The sequence below is a fragment of the Oncorhynchus tshawytscha genome, linkage group LG10 (genome assembly GCF_018296145.1).
Source record: "Oncorhynchus tshawytscha isolate Ot180627B linkage group LG10, Otsh_v2.0, whole genome shotgun sequence".
In the NCBI taxonomy this organism is placed as follows: domain Eukaryota; kingdom Metazoa; phylum Chordata; class Actinopteri; order Salmoniformes; family Salmonidae; genus Oncorhynchus; species Oncorhynchus tshawytscha.
In genome coordinates, this window is record NC_056438.1 from 71,634,985 (window position 1) to 71,659,058 (window position 24,074).

The 24,074-nt window shown below is 45.2% G+C and overlaps 1 protein-coding gene across 2 annotated transcripts; it reads right to left on the minus strand.

Moving 5' to 3' along the window:
• Nucleotides 1–31: 31 nt before the first annotated feature.
• On the minus strand, nucleotides 32–18,792 carry LOC121847499. Of its 2 annotated transcripts, none has more exons than XM_042328988.1 (10): nucleotides 18,664–18,792; nucleotides 9,533–9,604; nucleotides 6,069–6,214; nucleotides 5,675–5,736; nucleotides 4,997–5,159; nucleotides 4,597–4,780; nucleotides 4,070–4,213; nucleotides 3,631–3,853; nucleotides 2,677–2,875; nucleotides 32–2,459 (listed from the first exon to the last, which is right to left on the minus strand). In XM_042328988.1, the coding sequence occupies exons 2-10, from the start codon at nucleotides 9,578–9,580 to the stop codon at nucleotides 149–151; spliced, it is 3,480 nt and encodes a 1,159-aa protein (XP_042184922.1). In that variant the 5' UTR covers nucleotides 9,581–9,604; nucleotides 18,664–18,792; the 3' UTR covers nucleotides 32–148. The 2 variants fall into 2 exon arrangements, with proteins under 2 accessions (XP_042184922.1, XP_042184921.1); XM_042328987.1 differs by lacking the exon at nucleotides 18,664–18,792 and adding an exon at nucleotides 12,190–12,235.
• Nucleotides 18,793–24,074: the final 5,282 nt, after the last annotated feature.

Genomic DNA, 24,074 nt, shown 5'->3' on the forward strand with positions numbered 1-24,074 from the left:
CAAAGCCAGAGAAAAGGGTGGGTCACTTACATGTGGGAAGGTCTTTTGTTTATTTAATGCTATATAGTAGAAATAGAACAAAATCATCCAATGAATGAACTGAAGTGAGATGACATGGTCCTAACTGGAGGCGTGAAAAGTCAGCCGGCTACACAGGGCTGGAGGGCTCAGGGGAAGAGGAGAGGGAGATGGCTCCAACCACATACTCTGGTCCTCCCTGACCCTGCCCTGTCCTCCACAGCCCAGTGTAGAGCCTGTCCTCCAGGGTCACAGAAAGCTTATCAGACAGGCAAGGGGATGGAGCCTGAGCCTGGGGCTGAGGATGGGGATTTAAGCCTGGGGATTCAGGGTCTTCAATGTGGAGAATAGGAGGATCGATGTGGGAGTCTTTCAGGGACTTAGGGAGAGCCACAGGAGGGTTCTGTGTGGGGACAGAGGAGTAACTCTCTGATAGAGTCAAAGCTTGGCTACTGTTGTTGTTGTAATTGTCTACCCTCGGGTCCATCCCACTGGCCTCAGCCCTCAGTGTGTCAGATGACAGACTAGCTGTGTCCTGATTGGCTACAGTCTCATTCCCTGTGCTCTGATTGGTTGACTCCTTAACGTCTGTGTCCTCACAGGCCGCACCCTCATTGGTTGCTCCCTCGCTAGCCGCCCCCTCACTGGTCTCCTCGTCGGCTGCGCTGGCGATACGAGACAGCGTGCTGTGATAGCGTGTGTCTAGAGGGTATCCCGCACTGTCGCCCCTCCGTAAAGGTCTGAAACTCTGCCTCTCCAGAGAGGGCGAGTAGCGCCCCCCAGCACCAGACCCCGGGTCGCTGTACTGCTTGTGGCGTTGCCACTGCTTGCGAAGGTGGATGCGCGAGCGGTGCCGGGAGCGCAGTGGCGACTCCTGCTGGTCGAAGCGGGGATCGTGACGCAGGAACTCGTTGAACAGTGCGTCCGTCTTCTCGTCTATGCTGTAGTCACGCCGACGGAGGCGTACGGGCCGTGGCGAGGGAATGGGTTGGGGTTGGAGTTGGGGCAACTGCAGCGGCGGTTGTTGCAGTTGTAGCGATTTTAGTGGTGATACCGATTGTTCTTTGAGAATAAGCGTCTTTCCTCCATTAGTAGACCTTGGGGACCTCTTCAAAGGTTTCTCTTCCACCTCAGTACTCTTTCCTATCTCATCCTCCAACTCCTCCTGGAACACCTTGGCCTCGAAGCTCTCACACACGGTGCCCTTCCTCCCAGAGCTGGTGAAGAACAGCCTTCTCTCCGACGCAGTCTTCCCTCGAGGGCCTACAGGGGCCCCGAACAGCCTCAGCTCCTCAGGGGCCCTTATCGGAGCCTCAATGGACATGTACCCACTGTCCATCTGCAGGAGCTTCCGGCTGCACACCTCCCCTTCACCTCCTCCTCCTCCTCCTACCCCGGTTCCCCCTTCTCCTCCTCCTCCCTCACTATCTCTCCTTTGGACCCCCCTGTGACCAATCTTTCTCCCAGTGTCCCTGTATTCCCCCTCCCCCTCTGTCTCCCTCTGTCCTCTGTCTCCCCCCTCCTTTCCCGTGTCCCCATACTCCCATTCTTCCTCCAGTTCGTCGCCAAGGTCCTGGGAGAGGCAGGCAGCAAAGCCGGACCGGGCTGCAGCACCTCCTAGTGAACACACGCTGTCGGCGTCGCTGCGTATGGACTCCCTGTCCGTGCTGCTCTGGTCCGAGGAGGCATACTGCTCCAGAGAAGCTCGCAGGCTCCAGATGTCTCTGTACAGGGAGGGCTGGGTCTCAGAGCTCTCCTGTCGACTGATACACACCCCAGACCCAGACCTTGATCGAGGCCCTGGATCTTCCCATAACCCTGGCCCTGCTCCAGCACTTAGCACCCCTTCTAACCCTGATCCAGAATCTGCCTTCATCCTCACCCCTGATGCCCCTAGCCCTGCCTCAATTTCTAATTCTGCCCCTGTTATTGCCCCCACCTCTAACGTTGACTTAAACCTGTCTTCTGTCTCGACCTCTCTTTCTGTTCCCAGAACAGCCCCTACCCCGGTCTTGGCTCTTAACCCCATCCCTGCTTCTGTATTTGGAGTGGCCCCCAACCCATCCGCAGTCCTTGCCCTTATCCTTGCCTCAGCTCCTAGCTCTGCCTGGAAACTTTCTCCTCCCCCTTGGGCTTCGTCTGCACACAGACCTTCCATTATCTCTGATCCCATACCCACCCTTTGTTCTGTCCCTAAAATATCTGTCTCTTCCTCTTCATCTGACTCTTCTCCTGGCCCAACCCATTCATTGACCTCCTCTTTTGCTTCTTTTCTTGTCACTGCCCCAGCTTCTCTCCATAACCCTGTCCCTGTTCCCGTCGCTTCCTCCCCAGGCTCTTGCCCTCTCTCTTGGGTCTCAGGGGGCTCTGGTGGTGGGTGAGTTGCGTTTCTCTCTGTCCTGCTGCTGCTGGCAGCCTCTACCACCGCCTCCACCTCTAACCTGCAGAGAGACAGAGAGACATCAGGTAGATTCACCATCAAACAAACACCCACGTGTTTTATTTCTCACCCACCTGTCTCTTATCTTTCTTAACACACTGCACATATCAAAAGTAGTTAAGTTACGGAATTGATCATTTATTCAGATTCAATGGGTACCCCTATAACCGATATGAGTATAATACTGTTTGTTAGAAGTAAGAGTCTGCGAATGGTACCTGCTGAGACAGGGTGAGGGTGGGCAGGTGGGGGGCGATAGCAACCCTTCAGAGAGACGCTGGAGGCTGCTGCTCTGGTTGTGTGCGGAGGGGAGAGGCTGGATGATGTCACGGCGGAGAGGGGGTGAGACCTCTTCAGTTGGGTCTGTGTTATCACTGGCTGCTCTCTGTCTCTGGAACGGACGTCTCTTAGGAGAGCCTGGGGGAAACACACACACACACAGTGTTCTCCTCTATCTTCATATCGATTCCAATGCAGTTTAGGACTCGATTCAATCAGTAGTGCAGAAAATCTGCGTTATGGTGCCACTGACATTGTTTCCGCATTCTCGGAGACGGCATTCACGGTAAACGCTGCATACACTGCATTCATAAAGTATTCAGACCCCTTGACTTTTTCCACATTTTGTTACGTTACAGAGGAACGTAAAGGAATTGACCGTAGAGCTCTGAGACAGGATTGTGTCGAGGCACAGATCTGAGGAAGGGTACAAAAACATTTCTGCAGCTTTGAAGGTCCCCAAGAACACAGTGGCCTCCATCATTCTTAAATGGAAGAAGTTTGGAACCACCAAGACTTATCCTAGAGCTAGCCGCCCGGCCAAACTGAGCAATCGGGGGAGAAAGGCCTTGGTCAGGGAGGTGCCCAAGAACCTGATGGTCACTCTGACAGAGCTCCAGAGTTCCTCTGTGGAGATGGGAGAACCTTCCAGAAGGCAACCATCTCTGCACTCAGCACTCCACCAATCCGGCCTTTATGGTAAACAATTTAATACATTTTAGAATAAGGCTGTAACGTTACAAAATGTGGAAAAAGGCAAGGGGTCTGAATACTTCTCAAATGCACCGTATGTTGGCTCAATTGGAAATTACCTTTAAATTTCACATTAGTCCAAAAAGTTGAACTTAATAAAACCAGACATATGCCTCTAGCCTAGCAACATGACCTCTCACCTTTGGTGTCTAGACTGGCGGCACGATGGCTGCTGTCAAACTTCCACTTCCTGAAGTAAGGCCCGGCCCCCTCCAAGCTGGCATGCCGTCTCAGTTTGCAGAAGAAGTGCAGAACGGAACCCCGGTGAACGGGGGCCGGAGACGTTCCCCTCACTCCTCTCGTCCCTGTAATCTCACTCTCTCCTTCTGTCCTAACCCATGGTCCGTCCCCTACGGCCTCCGCCTGTCAAAGCAGATAGAGTAGAAGTAGAGATCGGTAGATAACGTAGATATAGAGATAATGTACATATAGAGAGGGTCAAGGAAAGGGTTTTAAGGACAGCCAAGTGGGGGCTTGAACCCCTGTCACCAAGGGGCATGCAGGGTTCTGAAATAGAGAGTGATACCTCTTCATCAGAGTCTGTAGTGGTGTGTGTATAAAGTAATGTATAATACTCACGGTTCTGGAGCGGGGGGTTGGGGGGCACAGGATTGGTGGACTGTCGCTGAGTCTGGAGTCCAGTAGGATGTAGTGGTGGATGTCTCCAGGGAGGGCACTACCAGAGCTCTGGCCCAACCAAGCGGGCCCAGCCCTCTCAGAAGACTACACAACACACGAGGTTCAGTTAGGATGATCAGGGAAAAGCAATCGCAAGGTTGTATAGTAGGTTGAGTACAGAGGATCCTGGTGGGAGGAGCTATAGGAGGATGGGCTCATTGTCATGGTTGGAATGGAATCAATGGAACCGTATCAAACACATCAAACATATTGACTTTGTTCTATCGATTCCCTTCTAGCCATTACAATGAGTCTTCCTATAGATCCTCCAACCATCCTACCAACCACCTCGGGTTGAGTAATTGAGTCAGCTAGATTGTTATCTACCTTCCCTGACACCTGAAGTTCTAATGCCCTTAACCAATAAATGCTATGTTTTTTTTACCATGGAAAAGTAATCATGCTAAATGTAAAATGTGGATGTTTACCTGGTAGAGGGGGTACAGTGGGGGTTTGGGAGTGGGCGGTTCGTTGACGTTGAGGCTGCTGCTCTCTGTAGATTCACACTCCATGATGGTGAGTATCTTCAGGGTAGAGGGAGGGGGGGCCAGGGGGAGGTGGGTCAGACGGGCCTTCTTCAGATGATGGAAGTCCCCTTCTGTGAGGGTGTATCTGAGTAGGAGGAGAGGAAGGAAATGGTATCTAAATTGAATTCAGTCCCAAGTTTCCATTGAGATAAAGAGATTGTTTTCCAAGGAAGACCTTGCTTCAAAAGACTTAACATTGTATGGAGACAACTCTTCACTTCCACCACCAATCTGTACTTGTGTTGCAACATCAACCTGAATGATACACGGCAGCCATTTTGTAAATAACATTGTCCTGTACCTGCGTCCTTTGTCCTGAGTCTTGCTCTCCTTTTCGTAAAGAGCTGACTCATTGAAGGAGACACGGCGGCCAGTAGAGCAGGTGGACATGAACCTGTCTGTCTCTTCATCATGGCAGCTAGACGGTGAGAGAGCATCTGATTCATCTAGCCTTATAGTGATGTCTGGAGAGAGGGGAGGAGAGGAGAGGAGAGGAGGAGAGGTGATGTGAGAGGGGGAGGAGAGGAGAGGTGATGTGAGAGGGGGAGGAGAGGTGATGTGAGAGGGGGAGGAGAGGTGATGTGAGAGGGGGAGGAGAGGTGATGTGAGAGGGGGAGGAGAGGTGATGTGAGAGGGGGGAGGGGAGAGGAGGAGAGGTGATGTGAGAGGGGGAGGAGAGGTGATGTGAGAGGGGGAGGAGAGGTGATGTGAGAGGGGAGGAGAGGAGAGGAGGAGAGGTGATGTGAGAGGGGGAGGAGAGGTGATGTGAGAGGGGGAGGAGAGGTGATGTGAGAGGGAGCGGAGATGTAAGAAGAGGGGAGGAGAGGAAAAGAGAGGAGATGTAAGAAGAGGGGAGGAGAGGAAAAGAGAGGAGATGAGACAAGAGGAGAGAAAAAATGTAAGGTGAAGGTGTCAGTTTCTATGGTTTTAATAAAAATATTCTGTGTCTAAACGGAAGTAGAATGTACATCCTCCTTACCTTGTGTGGGCTGTGAATCCTCCACATAGGTGGTATTAGTCTTCTCTGGATCATCACTGGCCCTGCATACAGAGGACAGAAAAAGAGGGAGAAAAGAGGGAGAAAAGAGTGAGAAAGGAGGGAGAAAGGGAGTATTATTGGTACTGTCTCTTTGCCCTTTGCGGTCAAAAATAGAACTGTCTCCAGGCATCAAAGATTTAATGCTCATTTTGATTTCACTCTGAGCAGTAATCCATTTCTATCCTAATCACTTCAACACTGTGTCTCCTAATCTCTCTGTGCAGACGTGCCACAGTTTTGTTAATACATAATACACTTAGTCAGAGTTAGAGCCAGGGACATGACCTATAATGCTGTAGGTTGGGTTACTGTAGAGGTGAGAAGTGTGTGGTACCTGGAGTAACGGCGGCTGCCCACAGAGCAGCGGTGACAGAACAACAACAGCACGGAGAGAAGGATCAGTGAACCTCCAGCGAACACACACAGCAGGACCAGCAGGATCACATAGTTCTCAACCCGTCCTACCGACACTGGCACCTCCTGTATAGAGGGAAGGACCATAAGGGTCAGAGGCCTAGTACCTTACCCTAGACACAACCCCTTTCAACCAATGACAGTCTGTAAAAGTTTCCCAAATAGATCTTTGGTTAAGGGAACTTCTATCTGGAGAAACGGGGTGTGACTCTTCAGGTTTAATTTAGCCTAGCAGTTTACCCTCGTGGCTAACACTTTCAGTGTACACAGATCTGAAATGACTGGATAGGTGACAGAAATATGATAGAAAATCTATTGTATTTCATACTTTGCATCCCATTAAAGGGTTTTGCCTTGCATTACGGTTGTGGGTCATAATGTATTGTATTGTCAATCAATGATTGAATAGATAGCCTGCAGTACAGTATTCTTTTGAAATGCATTATGTTTTCACACCATGTTTGTGTGAATGCGTGTGTGAATCTACTGTGCCGAGCCAACATCTCAGCTACATGACTAGTGCTGCTGGGAAAAAGATCCTTTTCCTTTTGAAGTCAGAAGAAATATTTTTGTCCCATTACTGTGTCAGCTCAGCAGTGTAATATTTAATAAGGATTTATTAATACAGAAAGATGTAAGCCACACATATACACATACAGTAATGTTGCACAACTGCTCTTCTCTGTACTTTGTGATTAACGTGCTCTGTCTTCCCTAAGTGGTCCTCAGGATTAGAATCGAAACGTCAATGAGACCTTTAATTCAATTTCCCTGCTCATCTGACTGAGGGGAAAATGAGGACTCTGCATGCTAAAAATGGAAATGGGTGGAGAAAAGGAGGGAAGATGTAGAGGAGAGGGGGAGAGAGGGAGAGAGGGGGAGAGAGGGAGAGAGGGAGAGAGATGGAGAGAGGGAGAGAGATGGAGAGGGGGAGAGATGGAGAGACGGAGAGAGATGGAGAGAGGGAGAGAGATGGAGAGAGATGGAGAGGAGGAGGGGGAGAGATGGAGAGACGGGGGAGAGAGGGGGAGAGGAGGAGAGAGGGAGAGAGGAGGAGAGAGGGAGAGAGGAGGAGAGACGGGGAGAGAGGGAGAGAGGGAGAGAGGGGGAGAGATGGGGAGAGAGGGAGAGAGGGGAGAGAGGAGAGAGGGGAGGGGAGAGACGGAGGAGAGAGGGAGAGAGGAGGAGAGAGAGGGGAGAGGGGGAGAGGAGGAGAGAGGGAGATACGGGGAGAGGAGGAGATGGAGAGAGGAGGAAAGGAGGAGAGAGGGAGAGAGGGGAGAGACGGGGAGAGGAGGAGATTGAGAGAGGAGGAAAGGAGGAGAGAGGGGAGAGACGGGGGAGAGGGGGAGATGGAGAGAGAGAGAAGAGGAGAGAGGAGGGGCGACAGGGCGGCATCATCAGGAGGAGACAGTCAGATCGTGGTAAGCAGTGAGAACCAGACTTTTCTGCTGATGTATTATGGACTTATTCTGATAATGGAGGGCCATTAAAAGCCAATGACAAAGCAGTTCTATATTGAATTTCATTTAACACACCCCTCTACTCTAATTACACTATGATTAAGACAGAGAGGACAGTAAGGGATTGGCTGTGATGTTAAATGTGCTATGAGTCATGCTAAGATTGGTGATTGAGTGAAAGACCGAACACTCCATACTATGGATGGGGAAGCCCTCTAGATCACAAGAGTCTACAGTGATTCATAACCTTGACTGAGGGAACAACAAGGTCAACCTAGTAATTCCACACAGTATTACTGTTCCACACAGTATTACTGTATACTGAGTTAATAACTAATGCACCCCTGAGAGAGGGGATAGAATGAGAGAGAGAGAGAAGGGTGGGATGGAATGAGAGAGAGCGAGATGGAGAGAGTGAGACAGAAGAGTGAGAGACAGACAAAGAAAGAATGTAGAGATAGGGGAATGATCTGAGTCTGCAACTCTACATTTTCCACAGAGGAGTTTGGAACCCTCAGAATTAGCTTCTGGGGAAAGTTCCAGAACACCACCCATCAATCAAACATTGTCAACCTGTTAACTCCAATCACACACACAATCCAGCAACTGAGAGAATATTCTACGAGGAATGACTGGGAGGGAGAGGTGGCCATGGTTTCCAATTGAATGCCCTTCTGAGAATGAAAACAGCTGGCGTCAGGTTAGTTGCTAGCATAACCAGGCCTCGGATCAAAGCATCGCTAGATTCGCTAATGAAACATAAATAATTGTGTGCCTATTGTTTGACCTTAGAAAGCGCGAACACATTTAAATAAGTGATCATCAGCATATTCATTTTTACTCTGCCTTCATCCTCTTTCTGTTACTGGACTACAGAAGTGTATTAGTGAATAACATATCACACAGGGTTCATCCATTAGTATATAGGTTCAGCAGGAGGGGGACTCATGTAAAGACTGTGTGTAGGTCTAGACAGTGAGGTGGGGATGGAGTACAGCGTGTTATGGCGTAGTAACAGGGAAAGGGGGGTACCTAGTCAGTTGTACAACTGAAATGTGTCTTCTGCATTTGACCCAACCCCTCTGAATCAGATAGGTGCTTGGGGCTACCTTAATTCGGCATCATTGGCGCTCGGAATCTGTTGTTGGGGGTTAACTGTCTTGCTCAGGGGCAGAATGAGCTTGGCTCCTTCAGGGAAAGCCTCACAGGCAGCACAATTACCTGATGGGTCTCAGTTATCATTACAGGAAACATCACACACACACACACAACTTCTCCACTGCCAGAGTGACTGTAGTGTAATAATGCAATCTGCTGTTTTTACAAACTCAGCTCAACAGTAAGAACAACACAATCAATCAGTGGAAGCAGCTAAATCCCTGGCCGGCTACCTGCAGACCATATTACTAACCCACTGAAACCCTGGCCGGCTACCTGCAGACCATATCACTAACCCACTGAAACCCACTGTAACCCACTGGGCTCATCTGAAATGACAGGCTACAGCCAGCCACTGAACCCAATGTCTGCTTCTGGGTTACGGACACAAAGACTGGGGGCTCAATGGAAAGAAAAAACAGGATGGAGGGAAGAGACCGAAGGGAGATTGTGGGGAGATAAAGAGAGAGGTAGAAGTGTGAGAAAAGAGGTAGGAGAGAGGATGAAGATAGCATGGAGAGAGATGGATGAAGAGAAGGTGGAGAGATGAGAGAGAGAGTAGGAGAGCACAAGATGGATGAAGAGAAGGTGGAGAGATGATAGAGAGAGTAGGAGAGCACAAGATGGATGAAGAGAAGGTGGAGAGATGATAGAGAGAGTAGGAGAGCACAAGATGGATGGAGAGAAGGTGGAGAGATGATAGAGAGAGTAGGAGAGCACAAGATGGATGGAGAGAGGACAGGAGGTAGAGAGCTGTACTTACGGTGGAGTTCTCCGTCAGGCTTGTCAGTACAGGCGAGTCATTGCTCATGGTCCAGGTCAGAGAGAGTGAACCCTGAGGACGATAAACAGAGGAGAGGAGAGGAGAGCTTAGATACTCATAAACTATCCAGTCTAGTTCTTTCTTGCGCGCAGGCTGCCCTGATACTGTCTGGAGCCTGATTTAACATGTGCTCCACTTATCTAAAGGACTTGCAGTCAGTGCATTCATCTTAACATAGCTAGGTGAGAAAACCACAGTCGTAGTAAGCACATTTTTCCTCAGTACAGAAGTTATCAGCAAAGTCAGGGCTAATAGGAATAGACAAGTGCAAGTATTTATTTTTATGGGGTGGGAGTAAGACTGCGATGTCTTATTTAAATACTCTTTGAAGAGGTAGGGTTTCAGATGTTTTCAGAAGATGGGCATGGGGAAGCTCATTCTACCATCAAAGTGCCAGGACATATATAAGATTTGTCTGGGCTGAGTGGGAGCTGAACCTCCGTAGGGGTGGGACGGCCAAGAGACCAGAGGTGGCAGAACGGAGTGCTCGGGTTGGGGTGTGGGATTTGAGCACAGTCTGAAGGTAGGCAGGGGGCAGTTCCCCTTGCTGCTCCTTAGGTCTTACATGTTCACAATAATCTCCTAGAACAACAAAGTGAAGGGAAATACCTAGTCAGTTGTACAACTGAATGCCTTCAACTGAAATGTGTCTTCTGCATTTAACCCAACTCCGCTGAATCAGAGAGTTGCAGGGGCTGCCTTAAATCAACATCCACAGCACCTAGGAAACTGCCTTGCTCAGGGGCAGAACGACAGATTTTTACCCTGTCAGCTCAGGGATTCGATCCAGCAACCTTTCCAGTTACTGGCCCAATGCTCTAACCACTAGGCTACCTGTCACCCAAAGTACTAGTGTATTACATTTAAGTGGAATGCATTAGCAGTGCGACAGCACTGACCTCATATACAGTATAAATTGTGTATGAGGTGTGCATGCGGGTGCGTGCAATGGCTAATCCCATGTCTCTCTTGTTCTTCTGATTGTATTACAATACAATAACCTGCTCTATACGCTACTCTCATCAGACTACCACATAATCTCTTTGGCATGAATGTGTGTGTGCAAAATTCTGATTCATATTCAGAAAAACTTTGTCACAACCCCACACCATATGAGCACCTTATTTTACGCAAAACCTCATCCAACCTGCTCAGTCCTTTGGTAGAGCGAGGACCTTTCTACAAACACCAGCCCAGTTCAAATGTTTCGTTTAAACCATAAAACATAAACCCTATTACTTGTAAATTGACGGGACATACAGTACCAGTCAAAAGTTTGGACACACCTATTTATTCAAGGGTTTTTCTTTATTTGTACTATATTCTACATTATAGAATAATAGTGAAGACATCACAACTATGAAATAACACATTTCCAAAATAGTGTTAAACAATAAAAATAGATTTAAAAAAATAGATTTTATATTTGAGATTCTTCAAAGTAGCCACCCTGCCTTGATGTATTCTCTGAACCAGCTTCACCTGTAATGCTTTTCCAAAAGTCTTGGATTTTTATTCTACAATGTATAAAAATAGTAAAAATAAAGAAAAACCCTTAAATGAGTAGGTGTGTCCAAACTTTTGATTGGTACTGTACCAGCTCATGTTACCCTTAGACACACATAAAACCCTCATTAGCCACATATGTAATGAGTTCCTGTGATGTTTTACACACACACACACACACACACACACACACACACACACACACACACACACACACACACACACACACACACACACACACACACACACACACACACACACACACACACACACACACACACACACACACACACATATATATATACATACATACATACATACATGCGTAGGTCTGAATCAATGGAGCGCATCTTACACACACACACACACACACACACATACATATATATATTCTCTGTGTATATCAATGATGTTGCTCTTGCTGCGGGCGATTCCCTGATCCACCTCTACGCAGACGACACCATTCTATATACTTCCGGCCCGTCCTTGGACACTGTGCTATCTAACCTCCAAACGAGCTTCAATGCCATACAACACTCCTTCCGTGGCCTCCAACTGCTCTTAAACGCTAGTAAAACCAAATGCATGCTTTTCAACCGTTCGTTGCCTGCACCCGCACGCCTGACTAGCATCACCACCCTGGATGGTTCCGACCTTGAATATATGGACATCTATAACTACCTAGATGTCTGGCTAGACTGTAAACTCTCCTTCCAGACTCATATCAAACATCTCCAATCGAAAATCAAATCTAGAGTCGGCTTTCTATTCCACAACAAAGCCTCCTTCACTCACGCCGCCAAACTTACCCTAGTAAAACTGACTATCCTACCAATCTTCGACTTCGGCGATGTCATCTACAAAATTGCTTCCAACACTCTACTCAGCAAACTGGATGCAGTTTATCACAGTGCCATCCATTTTGTCACTAAAGCACCTTATACCACCCACCACTGCGACCTGTATGCTCTAGTCGGCTGGCCCTCGCTACATATTCGTAGCCAGACCCACTGGCTCCAGGTCATCTACAAGTCCATGCTAGGTAAAGCTCCGCCTTATCTCAGTTCACTGGTCACGATGGCAACACCCACCCGTAGCACGCGCTCCAGCAGGTGTATCTCACTGATCATCCCTAAAGCCAACACCTCATTTGGCCGCCTTTCGTTCCAGTTCTCTGCTGCCTGTGACTGCAAAAATCGCTGAAGTTGGAGACTTTTATCTAAAATAAAATATAAAATACAAAAATTAAAAATAAATAAATATGCACATACATACATACATACATACATACATATACATACACATGTATATATCTATATACACAAATATATATATTATGAAATATAAATAATCTTGATGATATCATCATGGATTGAAAAGTGAATGGCATTTCTATGTTGACCTCAGGGCAGTGTTAATTTCGTCGACAAAAATATTAGTCCGACACCTATTTTTTTTTAGTGGCAATTCACGAGACAATAACTGACTAATTCAGGGCTATTCAACTGGTGGCCCGCGGGTCAAATCCAGCCCGTTTATTCATTTCGACTGGTCCTTTGATCAATTCTGAACATGAATAAAAGATCTGCATTCAGTGCTGAAATGACAAGCACTATGATGGTTGTCTATTGTGTGGTTTCTGGTGTGTTTTTTGTGGTTTTTAGCGCACATGTGGCATGTTGATTATTTTGGCTCTAGCGTTTGAATGGTTTATTCTACAAAATATTATGACCCCATTCCTGAAAGCTACGACTCTCAGGAACACATACATGCCTTCCGTTTCCCTCTCTTATGCTCACGAGGACTTGTTAGAAGGGAGGGTGACAAAAAATGCAGCTGATGACTGAGGGAAATGATTTCGAAGCATACTTCCTTCAGACTGGAATTTGGCATTACCTGATTTGACATACAGTGAGCTCCAAAAGTTTTGGGACAATGATTATTTTTGTTGTTGTTTTGGCTCTGTACTCCAGCACTTTAGATTTGAAATGATATAATGATTATGAGGTTAAATTGCAGACTGTCAGCTTTAATTTGAGGGTATTGTCATCCATATTGGGTGAACCGTTTAGAAATTACAACACTTTTTGAACCTGCAAAACACCAGTCTCAACATCAACAGTGAAGAGGCGACTCTGGGATGCTGGCCTTCTAGTCAGAGTTCCTCTGTCCAGTCTCAACATCAACAGTAAAGAGGCGACTCTGGGATGCTGGCCTTCTAGTCAGGGTTCCTCTGTCCAGTCTCAACATCAACAGTGAAGAGGCGACTCTGGGATGCTGGCCTTCTAGTCAGGGTTCCTCTGTCCAGTCTCAACATCAACAGTGAAGAGGTGACTCTGGGATGCTGGCCTTCTAGTCAGGGTTCCTCTGTCCAGTCTCAACATCAACAGTGAAGAGGCGACTCTGGGATGCTGGCCTTCTAGTCAGGGTTCCTCTGTCCAGTCTCAACATCAACAGCGAAGAGGTGACTCTGGGATGCTGGCCTTCTAGTCAGGGTTCCTCTGTCCAGTCTCAACATCAACAGCGAAGAGGCGACTCTGGGATGCTGGCCTTCTAGTCAGGGTTCCTCTGTCCAGTCTCAACATCAACAGCGAAGAGGCGACTCTGGGATGCTGGCCTTCTAGTCAGGGTTCCTCTGTCCAGTCTCAACATCAACAGCGAAGAGGCGACTCTGGGATGCTGGCCTTCTAGTCAGGGTTCCTCTGTCCAGTCTCAACATCAACAGCGAAGAGGCGACTCTGGGATGCTGGCCTTCTAGTCAGGGTTCCTCTGTCCAGTCTCAACATCAACAGCGAAGAGGTGACTCTGGGATGCTGGCCTTCTAGTCAGGGTTGCTCTGTCCAGTCTCAACATCAACAGCGAAGAGGCGACTGGGATGCTGGCCTTCTAGTCAGGGTTCCTCTGTCCAGTCTCAACATCAACAGCAAAGAGGCGACTCTGGGATGCTGGCCTTCTAGTCAGGGTTGCAAAGAAAAAGCCACATCTCAGACTGGCCAATAAAAAGAAAAGATTAAGATGGGCAAAAGAACACAGACACTGGACAGAGGAACTCTGCCTAGAAGGCCAGCATCCCGGAGTCGCCTCTTTACTGTTGACGTTGAGACTGGTGTTTATGGGTACTATTTAATAAAACTACCAGTTGAGGACTTGTGAGGCATCTGTTTCTCAAACAGAAACTCTAATGTTCTTGTCCTCTTGCTCAGTTGTGCATCGGGGCTCCCACTCCTCTTTTTATTCTGGTTAGGGCCAGTTTGCTCTGTTCTGTGAAGGGAGTAGTACACAGCGTTGTACCAGATTTTCAGTTTCTTAGCAATTTCTCGCATGGAATAGCCTTCATTTCTCAGAACAAGAATAGTCTGAAGAGTTTCAGAAGCAAGGTCTTTGTTTCTGGCCATTTTGAGCCTGTAATTGAACCCACAAATGCTGATGCTCCAGATACTCAACTAGTCTAAAGAAGGACCATTTTATTGCTTCTTTAATCAGAACGACAGTTTTCAGCTGTGCTAACATAATTGAAAAAGGGTTTTCTAATGATCAATTAGCCTTTTAAAATGATAAACTTAGATTAGCTAACACAACGTGCCATTGGAACACAGGAGTGACGGTTGCTGATAATGGGCCTCTACGCCTATGTAGATATTCCATTTAAAAGGGCAGCCTTTCGTTCCAGTTCTCTGCAGCTAGAACAGTCATTTTCAACATTAACAATGTCAACACTGTATTTCTGATCAATTTTATTTTAATGGACAACAAATGTGCTTTTCTTTCATAAACAAGGAAATTTCTAAGTGACCCCAAACTGTTGAACGGTAGTGCATATATATATATATATATATATATATATATATATATCTTAACCCAGAGAGAGATATATGAGAGAGATATGCTGTTGGCATGCTACAACACCAACATGCATTTCTTTATGTCATATGGCTACAGATACAGACGTACAGAATTCATACTTTTTCTACCTGAATATTTGGTATAAAGATAAGCAATATATTGTTAGATTATAGGTGTAACTCTAGTGGGCCTAAAACAATCTTCTTCCAACTGTCGGAGTCAGTTGGAGCACCAGGGCACGTTCCCTTCATATGATAGCCCTGGAGTAGCTGTAGCTTAATAATAGCCACACCATACCAAACCTTCACAAACATTTCTAAACTTTATTAGGGTAATATCAAAAGAAAGTTAAGACATTGTTTGACTACCCTCCCCTGTGCCCTCTCAAAAAACCAACAACCTTCCCCAAAGCAAAAAGAGAACTTTGACAACCCTCCACTATTTTGAACCATCCCTCCCCCAGTACATTTTGATCTGTCCCTAAAATCTGACTAGTAAATGGACTGGACAAGAGTTTTTGGAGGGTTTCCAATCTGGCAGCAACACAACCTTGATGCAAATTAGGCACACACCTTAATCTTCCGGTGGTAGAAGCTCCCGGTAGAAAAAGGGGCAATGTTTTGAGCCAATTTACTTATCTTTCGATGGGGCCTGCTACTGTGATGAGCGAGCCACATCTCTCCCTCTCCCTCAATGTGCGCTCCGGGAGAGAGACAAAAGGCTTCTGATTTTATAACATTTCTTAATCCAATCGCTGGAAATACAAACCTTAGAAGCAACTACGTTTGTTCTCAGCTTTCTGTGGGTATATGTTTTATTTGTCATATTGAGCTCATATAGCAACTATGCCTTTAAAATACAAAGGGCGAAATGAAGAATTGCGTATCCGCCATTGTGAGTGATTTTTTCGTTGTTGTTCATTTTATTAGGATCTCCATTAGCCGACGCCAATAGAGACAGCTAGTCTTACTGGGGACAGACACAATGAAAAACACATTACCAGACAAAATACTTTACAAAATTAAAAACATTAACATGTTGTGTGTGTGTGTGTGTGTGTATCTATGAGTTACATATACATGTCAGTACACACACACAAAAAGTAGGTCACATGTCAGTACATACACACAGCAAGTAGGTCACATGTCAGTACACACACACAAAAAGTAGGTCACATGTCAGTACATACACACAGCAAGTAGGTCACATGTCAGTATATACACACAGCAAGTAGGTCACATGTCAGTACATACACACAGCAAGTAGGTCACATGTCAGTACATACACACAGCAAGTAGGTCACATGTCAGTATATACACACAGCAAGTAGGTCACATGTCAGTACATACACACAGCAAGTAGGTCACATGTCAGTACATACACACAGCAAGTAGGTCACATGTCAGTGCATACACACAACAAGTAGGTCACATGTCAGTACATACACACAGCAAGTAGGTCACATGTCAGTACATACACACAGCAAGTAGGTCACATGGGGGAGAGGCATTGTGCAGTGAGGTGTTGTTGTTTTTTTCATTTTTTGAAACCAGGTTTATTGTTCACTTGCACTATATAAGATTGAAGGGAGTTCCATGCAATCATGGCTCTGTACAATGCTGTAAGTTTCCTTGAACTTGTTCTGGAATGGGGACTGTGAAAAGGTGGCATGTCTGGTGTGGTAAGTGTGTGTGTCAGTTCTGTGTGTAAGTTGACTATGCAAACAATTTGGAATTTCCAACACATGAATGTTTGTACTAAAAACAAGAAGCGATGCAGTCAGAGCGCATAGGGTAGCAGGCTACAACTGCAACACTTTTTTAGGACATTCAATTGACTGTTTACGTGACTACTAGCAGTGAGTATTATGTTTAGTCGTACCGTTCTAGCTAATGTGTTTTGAGTTTTCACTTCTTCATGCTGTGAATTAGACCCAAAATAAATTAGCTTATGACAGTAAAGCACATAAAGATGCAGGTAAATCCATCCCTACTGAACAACAAAATTCAGACAATATAAAAACATAAAAACAATATCCTATAGTCAAGCCGCAATTCATGACTATCACTGGATTAGGTTGCACTTGCACATAAAAATATCTTGCATAAGTGCTTGGACATGTTAGATGAAACACTGAACATTAATTCTTGAATAGCCTACCTTCTCAGTAGCCTGTTACACAGTCTACAACACTGTGAAGTATTTTATAAGGTGATTACACAGCACTGTGATGCTGAGGGGAAAACAAATGGTGCGACCAAATCATGGGCTGATGCCACAAACTGAAAAAGTTAGTCTGGAGACCTGTCAAGGGGTGGGATTTTTAATCTGCTGCTGAGTAATGTGCTCTTCTGCCCATTTGGCTGTTGGGAAGAGAATCATGCGATAGGATGTTATGCTATGTTTGTGCACATGGAAGTCAGTGATTTATGTTTAGTATGGGTTAATGAGGCAATAGAAATATGTGACTCAAATGTGACTAAAATGAAAGGGCATTTAGTTGACTAAAATGGCCCACTATTTTCGTCATTTTGACAATAACTAAACTAAATTATTCTTCAAATGACAAAGATGTGACTAAGACATAATTATATTTTAATAAAAATGACTAAGACTAGACTAAATCTAAAAAATGGTGCCAAGATGAACACTTCCTCAGTGCAAAGTGATCTAGCGAGTGCAGCTTTCTCCTCCCTTATTCCACTCGGGGGAATCATGCAATTGTAGGACTATAGATTGTCCCTGAAATAATCAGAGATGTGCCTGTACTTGAGGAAACAGCAGAAGTCTAGTACACTTGCTGTGAGTGAAGCCTGCCACATCAGATATGAGGGCTGATGTGTCACAGCAGGTGAAAGTGAAATGATGTGATCCAGATCCTTGGACTAAGCCTAATTAAAGGCTTTGTCTAACTTTTTAATTATGACCGAAATAATGTAATGTTCCTCACTGTAATATCCATATAATATCATGCTTTCTGGGCATCAGAAATATGGGCACGGCAACAAAAAGAAAGTCAGTGGATATTCTAGCACATTCTTTTCTACATATGAAACATTTGAAAAAACGTCACATCATGTCTCGTCATGCAAGGAAGTAACCCCACAGTTTCTTTCCCCTTTGATGATAACCGAAGCGCGCTCTCTCTCCTCGGGTTGGTGCTGAGACAGCGCTCATCTCAGCATCCTTTCTTCCGAGAAACCGCTGATCAAGGAAGTCGTTGCACATGCATGCACCATCTTATTTTTGACACACATCTTACAGTAAACAGCCAAGCGGTGTAAATTATTACCAAAATATAATATCGAATATATTTGACTATCATCGGCAATTATTGTTGCCTTTATGTAACAAAAGTGCTTATTGTACTGCATAGGCTATGGCAAACTTCACAATCAGACGTGTGCTCTCCTCACATCGCTGTATCATTTTCATCGCAATGGTGTGGCGAGATTTATCAGCAATATGTTTGGTAAATTGTATTCTACAGTATGGATCGCTAATCCTATCCACATCACATCCCCTACTACCCCAACTAGCCTACTAGATATATAGGGCAGTGCTGGAATGACTACATGTAAACTGTATCAGAGTAGGCTACAATCTGTAGTGTGCACTATCCCTCCATTCTACTAGAATATATCATTCAATCATAAATCAAAGGCAACAGATGGATTGGCTGTATGTATAAAACCGAAAGCCCACTATGGAGACACACGTACCTTATTCTGGGTTACTTCATGTGGTCCATTTGACGCTGTCCATCACACGCAAATAGCGTCAGTCTTCTCCGCATAGTTTAATTTGGGCGTTAAATGCCGATCTTAGTTATGAATGAAACCGGACTGAATAAGACACACCCACAGCCCGATCCTGAAAACACCACGTGACGAAGACGGCGAAGACGTGAGATGGAACAGACACTAGTGGTCCGTGCAAGTTTACGCGAAGCGCGTGGGAATAATTTCTTCCATTTATATTTTGCATAATTCATAATAGCCCTCGCACTAAGATGTGAAACAAAGATTTTGATATGATTGTTTTATTGATATCATTGCTCTCCTTTTGCTAAACGAAAAACACAGATCAGCAAGCACAGTCAGTGAGCTTTGCAGGTGAAATCTTTTTGATAGTAACTTTCATTACCTGTCTTGATGATTCATGACACACCTATAACGGAGGTAATTAATGCCCATGATAATATCATATCCATTATAGAAAGTTCCTGAACCAATTGAGATGCAAATATTCACCTCTTGCAGTTTCGTCTTATACCCACATGGTGGTATTGTTGCACCATAGCGCAATTGTGGACCGGCCAACAACACTCGAATTGAGGTCCAGTTTACTTGCTAAAAAAAATAAGATGGGTTATTTGCTTACACAGAACATTACTATGTCTTTACCTCACAACAATTTCAGTATGAATGTGAACTGCAATTAACAAAAAATGAACATTTTCAGATGAATTTGAGACACTTCAACATCTGTGTTGACTAGTCAAGGGCCAGACTGGTTCCTGATAGGGTCGGTGCTATCCGGCACCCTTGGGACGTCCACACCCTGTTGAAATGTAAATGTAAAATGCTCACTGTAATGGTTAAGGTTAGAATTTACAGTGGGGAGCATCATGCCTTGCACTTCAGATTAATGTTTTGTCATGGATTGACAATTGTATTTAGGCTGAGTGGAAATGAGGTTTCCAAGAGACTAGGCCAAGGTTTATTCAGATTGCACAGTGCTGACAGCACTTTCTTTAATGCATTTTTCTTGTATTATCTATTTTATTTTTGTATTTCATTTCACTCTTTTGTTCACCCCTTTTTCATGGTATCCAATTGGTAGTTACAGTCTTGTCTCCCGTACGGACTCGGGAGAGGTGAAGGTCGAGAGCTGTGTGTCCTCCGAAACACAACCCAACCAAGCCACTTCTTGACACAATGCCCACTTAACCCAGAAGCCAGCCACACCAATGTGTCGGGGGAAACACCGTACACCTGGCAACCGTGTCAGCGTGCACTGCGCCCGGCCCGCCACAGGAGTCGCTAGTGCGCGATGGGACAAGGACATCCCTGCCTGCCAAAACCTCCGCTAACCCAGACGAAGCCAAAGGATGTGTCTCTCCAAAACCTTTCCCTGAACAACTGTAACATATACTGAACAAAAATATAAACGCAGCATGTAAAGTGTTGGTCCCATGTTTCATGGGCTGAAATAATAGATCCCAGAAATTTTCCATAAGCTACATTTCTTTAAATGTTGTGCACACATTTGTTTACATCACTGTTAGTGAGCATTTCTACTTCACAAAGATAATCCATGCACTTAACAGGTCTGGCATATCAAGAAGCTGATTAGAGCGCATGATCATTGTACAGGTGCACCTTATACTGGGGACAATAAACACTATTCTAAAATGTGCAATTTTGTCACACAACACAATGCCACAGATGACTCCAAGTTTTGATTTAGTGTGCAATTGGCATGCTGACTGCAGGAATGTCCACCAGAGCTATTGCCAGATAATTTAATGTTCATTTCTCGACCAAAAGCCGCCTCCCGTGTAACCATGCCAGCCCAGGACCTCCACATCCGGCTTCTTCTCCTGCGGGATTATCTGAGACCAGCCAGCCGGACAGCTGATGAAACTGAGGAGTATTTCTGTATGTAATAAAGCCCTTTTGTGGGGGAAAACACATTCTGATTGGCTGTGCCTGGCTCCCCAGTGGGTGGACCTGGCTCCCACGTGGGTGGGCCTATGCCCTCCTAGGCCCACCCATGTCTGCGCCCCCATCCAGTCATGTGAACTCCATAGATTAGGACCTAATTAATGAATTGTAATTGACTGATTTCCTTATATGAACTGTAACTCAGTAAATTTGTTGACATTGTTGCATGTTGCATTTATATTTTTGTTCAGCATAAAACACTGGAAGAATACAAATGTTCAATTTAGACTTTGTATGGAAATGCGTTTAAATATAGCAACAACTGTGAATCTCGATTCTGCAAATAGCAGATGTCTTCCAATAATAACAGTGGAATATTCACATGCTGCTCTGTCTCACTATAAATAGCTCATACTTTGTATTCAATCAAAGCTTCCTACGCTTCACACAGGCTGGATATAAACATCCACAGTAGAACGGTTTTGCCTACACACTGGGATTAAAGGGATAGTTCATCCCCAAATCAATGATCATGAGAGAGTTTTTAGACCACTTCTGAGTCATAAAAATGTCTGAGCGATTGTTTGTAACTAGTTTTTGATGTCATGCATGACAGTCTAAAAGGACAACTAAATGACACATATTACACATGAACTGTTTCATGAGTGACTAAAACCAGGGCATTATGTGGAAATATGATGTAGGAGAGATAAAGAAAGGACAGAGGACTGTTTAGTAAGAGTATTGGGAAAGAGCTTCCTCCCTCTCTCAGAATGGTGTCTTTGGGCACACGCAGTCACATCTCACTTCCTGTTGTTGATCAGTAATGCATTCTGGGGAATTGGCTTCTGCCAGTCAGCAGAGTTTCCTGAGGATGTTTGCCTGTCAAGACATCATCAGTCAGAAGTTACACATTCAGATACTGTGCAATAATCACGTTTTGTGTGTGTGTATATGTGTATGCGTGCGTGCATGTGTGTGTGTGTGTGTGTGTGTGTAAGTGAGAGAGAGAGATCACCTGTCTGGGTCGTATTTTTGGGCATGCCGTCTGTTTCACCAGTAGATCATGTGACTCAGAACAGATGGTTGACCCAAAAGCGATGTATAAAAATATACCCAGCCTCCCAAAAAAAACAAAGAAGAAAAAAAGGACTTTCATTCCAAAATAACTGGAACAACGATGTTATAACTCAACAAAGGTGCTGCCAAGCTTTTGAAACATTTGAAATTTCTCTTTCAGATCTAGCTTAGGAAGAATGCCTTCCTTCACTCATATACTTTTCTCAACATGGCTTAAGAATTGGAATTTCAGGAGTTTACAGTGCATTCGGAAAGTATTCAGACCCCTTGACTGTTTCCACATTTTTTTATGTTACAGTCTTATTCTAAAATTGATTTTTTTAAATTATCAAAATTATCCTCATCGATCTACACGCAATACCCCTTAATGACAAAGTGAAAACAGGTTTTTAGACATTTTATCAAATGTATTAAAATTGAAAAAACAGAATTACCTTATATACATAAGTATTCAGACCCTTTGCTATGAGACTTGAAAATTGAGCTTAGTTGCATCTTTTTTTCCATCTTGTTTCCCTTCTTCCATTGGGGGAGAAGGGCCTTGGTCAAGGAGGTGATCAAGAAACCGATGGTCGCTCTGACAGAGCTTCAGAGTACCTCTGTGGAGAATCTTCCAAAAGGACAACCATCTCTGCAGCACTCCACCAATCAGGTCATTATAGGAGAGTGGCTGGACAGAAGCCACTCCTCAATAAAAGGCACATGACCGGTTAGAGTTTTCCAAAAGGCACCGGAAGGATGCAGACCATGAGAAACAAGATTATCTGGCCTTACGAAACCAAGATCGAACTCTTTGGCCTACATGCCAAGTATCACACCTGGAGGAAACCTGGCACTATCACTATGGTGAAGCATGGGGGTGGCAGCATCATGCTGTAGGGATGTTTATCAGCAGCAGGGACTTAGATATTGGTCAGGATCGAGAGAAAGCTGAACGGAGCAAAGTACAGACAGATCCTTGATGAAAACCTGCATCCAGAGCGCTCAGGACCTCAGAATGGGGCGAAGGTTCACCTTCCAACAAGACAACGACCCTAAGCACACAGCCAAGACAATGCAGCAGTGGCTTCGGGACAAGTCTCTGAATGTCCATGAGTGGCCCAGCCAGAGCCCAGACTTGAACCCGATCGAACATCTCTGGAGAGACCTGAAAATAGCTTTGCAGCGACCCTCCCCATCCAACCTGACAGACCATGAGAAGATCTGCAGAGAAGAATGGGAGAAACTCCCCAAATACAGGTGTGCCAAGCTTGCAGCGTCATACCCAAGAAGTCTCGAGGCTGTAGTCGCTGCCAAAGATGCTTCAACAAAGTACTGAGTAAAGGGTCTGAATACTTAGGTAAATGTGATATTTCATTTTTAAAATTGTCATTAATTTGCTAAATTTCTAAAAACCTGTTTTTGCTTCATCATTATGGGGTATCGTGTGTAGATTGGTGAGGGGGAGGGGAAACAATGTCATCCATTTTAGAATAAGGCTGTAACGTAACAAAATGTGGAAAAAAGTCAAGGGGTCTGAATACTTTCCGAATGCACCGTATACGTGTTTATTGATTTACAGGACAGGATGAGTAGACAGAGAGTTCTGGCTATAGACAAACAATACTATCGAATCGCAGGTTACTACTTCTCTTTCTAGGAATTGCAGAATATACTAAAGAAAACAATCATTTAGCCTACATAAATGTTTATGTTAGAAATAATGTCTGTCTGACCACCCGCCTTATACAAACAAAATTCCTTGAAAAGTCAGCTCAGCATTCTGGAATTCCGAGGAGAGAGGTGTAACATTCCAGACTGGTGAGATGTTGGGAAAACTGTGCTGGGAGAGGCCACGAAGGGGGTAAGCCAGGAAAGGCCACGGAGGAGGGAGGAGGAATGTGAGGACGTAGGGTAAATTTGGAGAGGAGGAATTTGTAGTGTGTTCCATGTCTTCTGACGTCAATGCAGCATCCCTGCTGACATGCTCCAGGGAACAGGACATCCTGTGGGTCAGGGTTCATCCCAACAGTCTAAACTGGCTTCCTCGTCTCCTCGTCTTTTTTACTTCATCTGCACTGATCTGGAAACATTGGGTGGATGAAAGCAATACAGTATAAGAGGGAAAATGTGTTGTTGGGGTCTACTTTCATCTATACTGGGTTGTTAGATTAGTACAGATGCAGGGAATGAGAGAAGGAGAGGAAGCTACTTTGGAGTATTGGGATTGTTCTTGTTGGTGTCTTGCTGGATTCCATGGAGGACATGGATTCCTGTACATGAGGCTGCACATAGAACCTTCAAAAATGAAACCTATTATCAGCTACTTATCTGGCTCAGGTTTTATCTCAACAGGGCTTTTTATTCAACCTTCAATGAAGAATACCCCAATCCACTGAAATGTA

What these genes read in the sequence shown, in the direction of transcription:
- LOC121847499 (XM_042328987.1), bottom strand. Translation starts at nt 12,228, where the DNA reads ATGATCAGTGAGATACACCTGCTGGAGCGCGTGCTACGG. An exon ending in GCCTGACGGAGAACTCCACC is followed by an intron (nt 6,215 to 9,532) that starts GTAAGTACAGCT and finishes CCCTCTATACAG; the next exon opens with GAGGTGCCAGTGTCGGTAGG. An exon ending in CGCCAGTCTAGACACCAAAG is followed by an intron (nt 2,876 to 3,630) that starts GTGAGAGGTCAT and finishes TGTTTCCCCCAG; the next exon opens with GCTCTCCTAAGAGACGTCCG.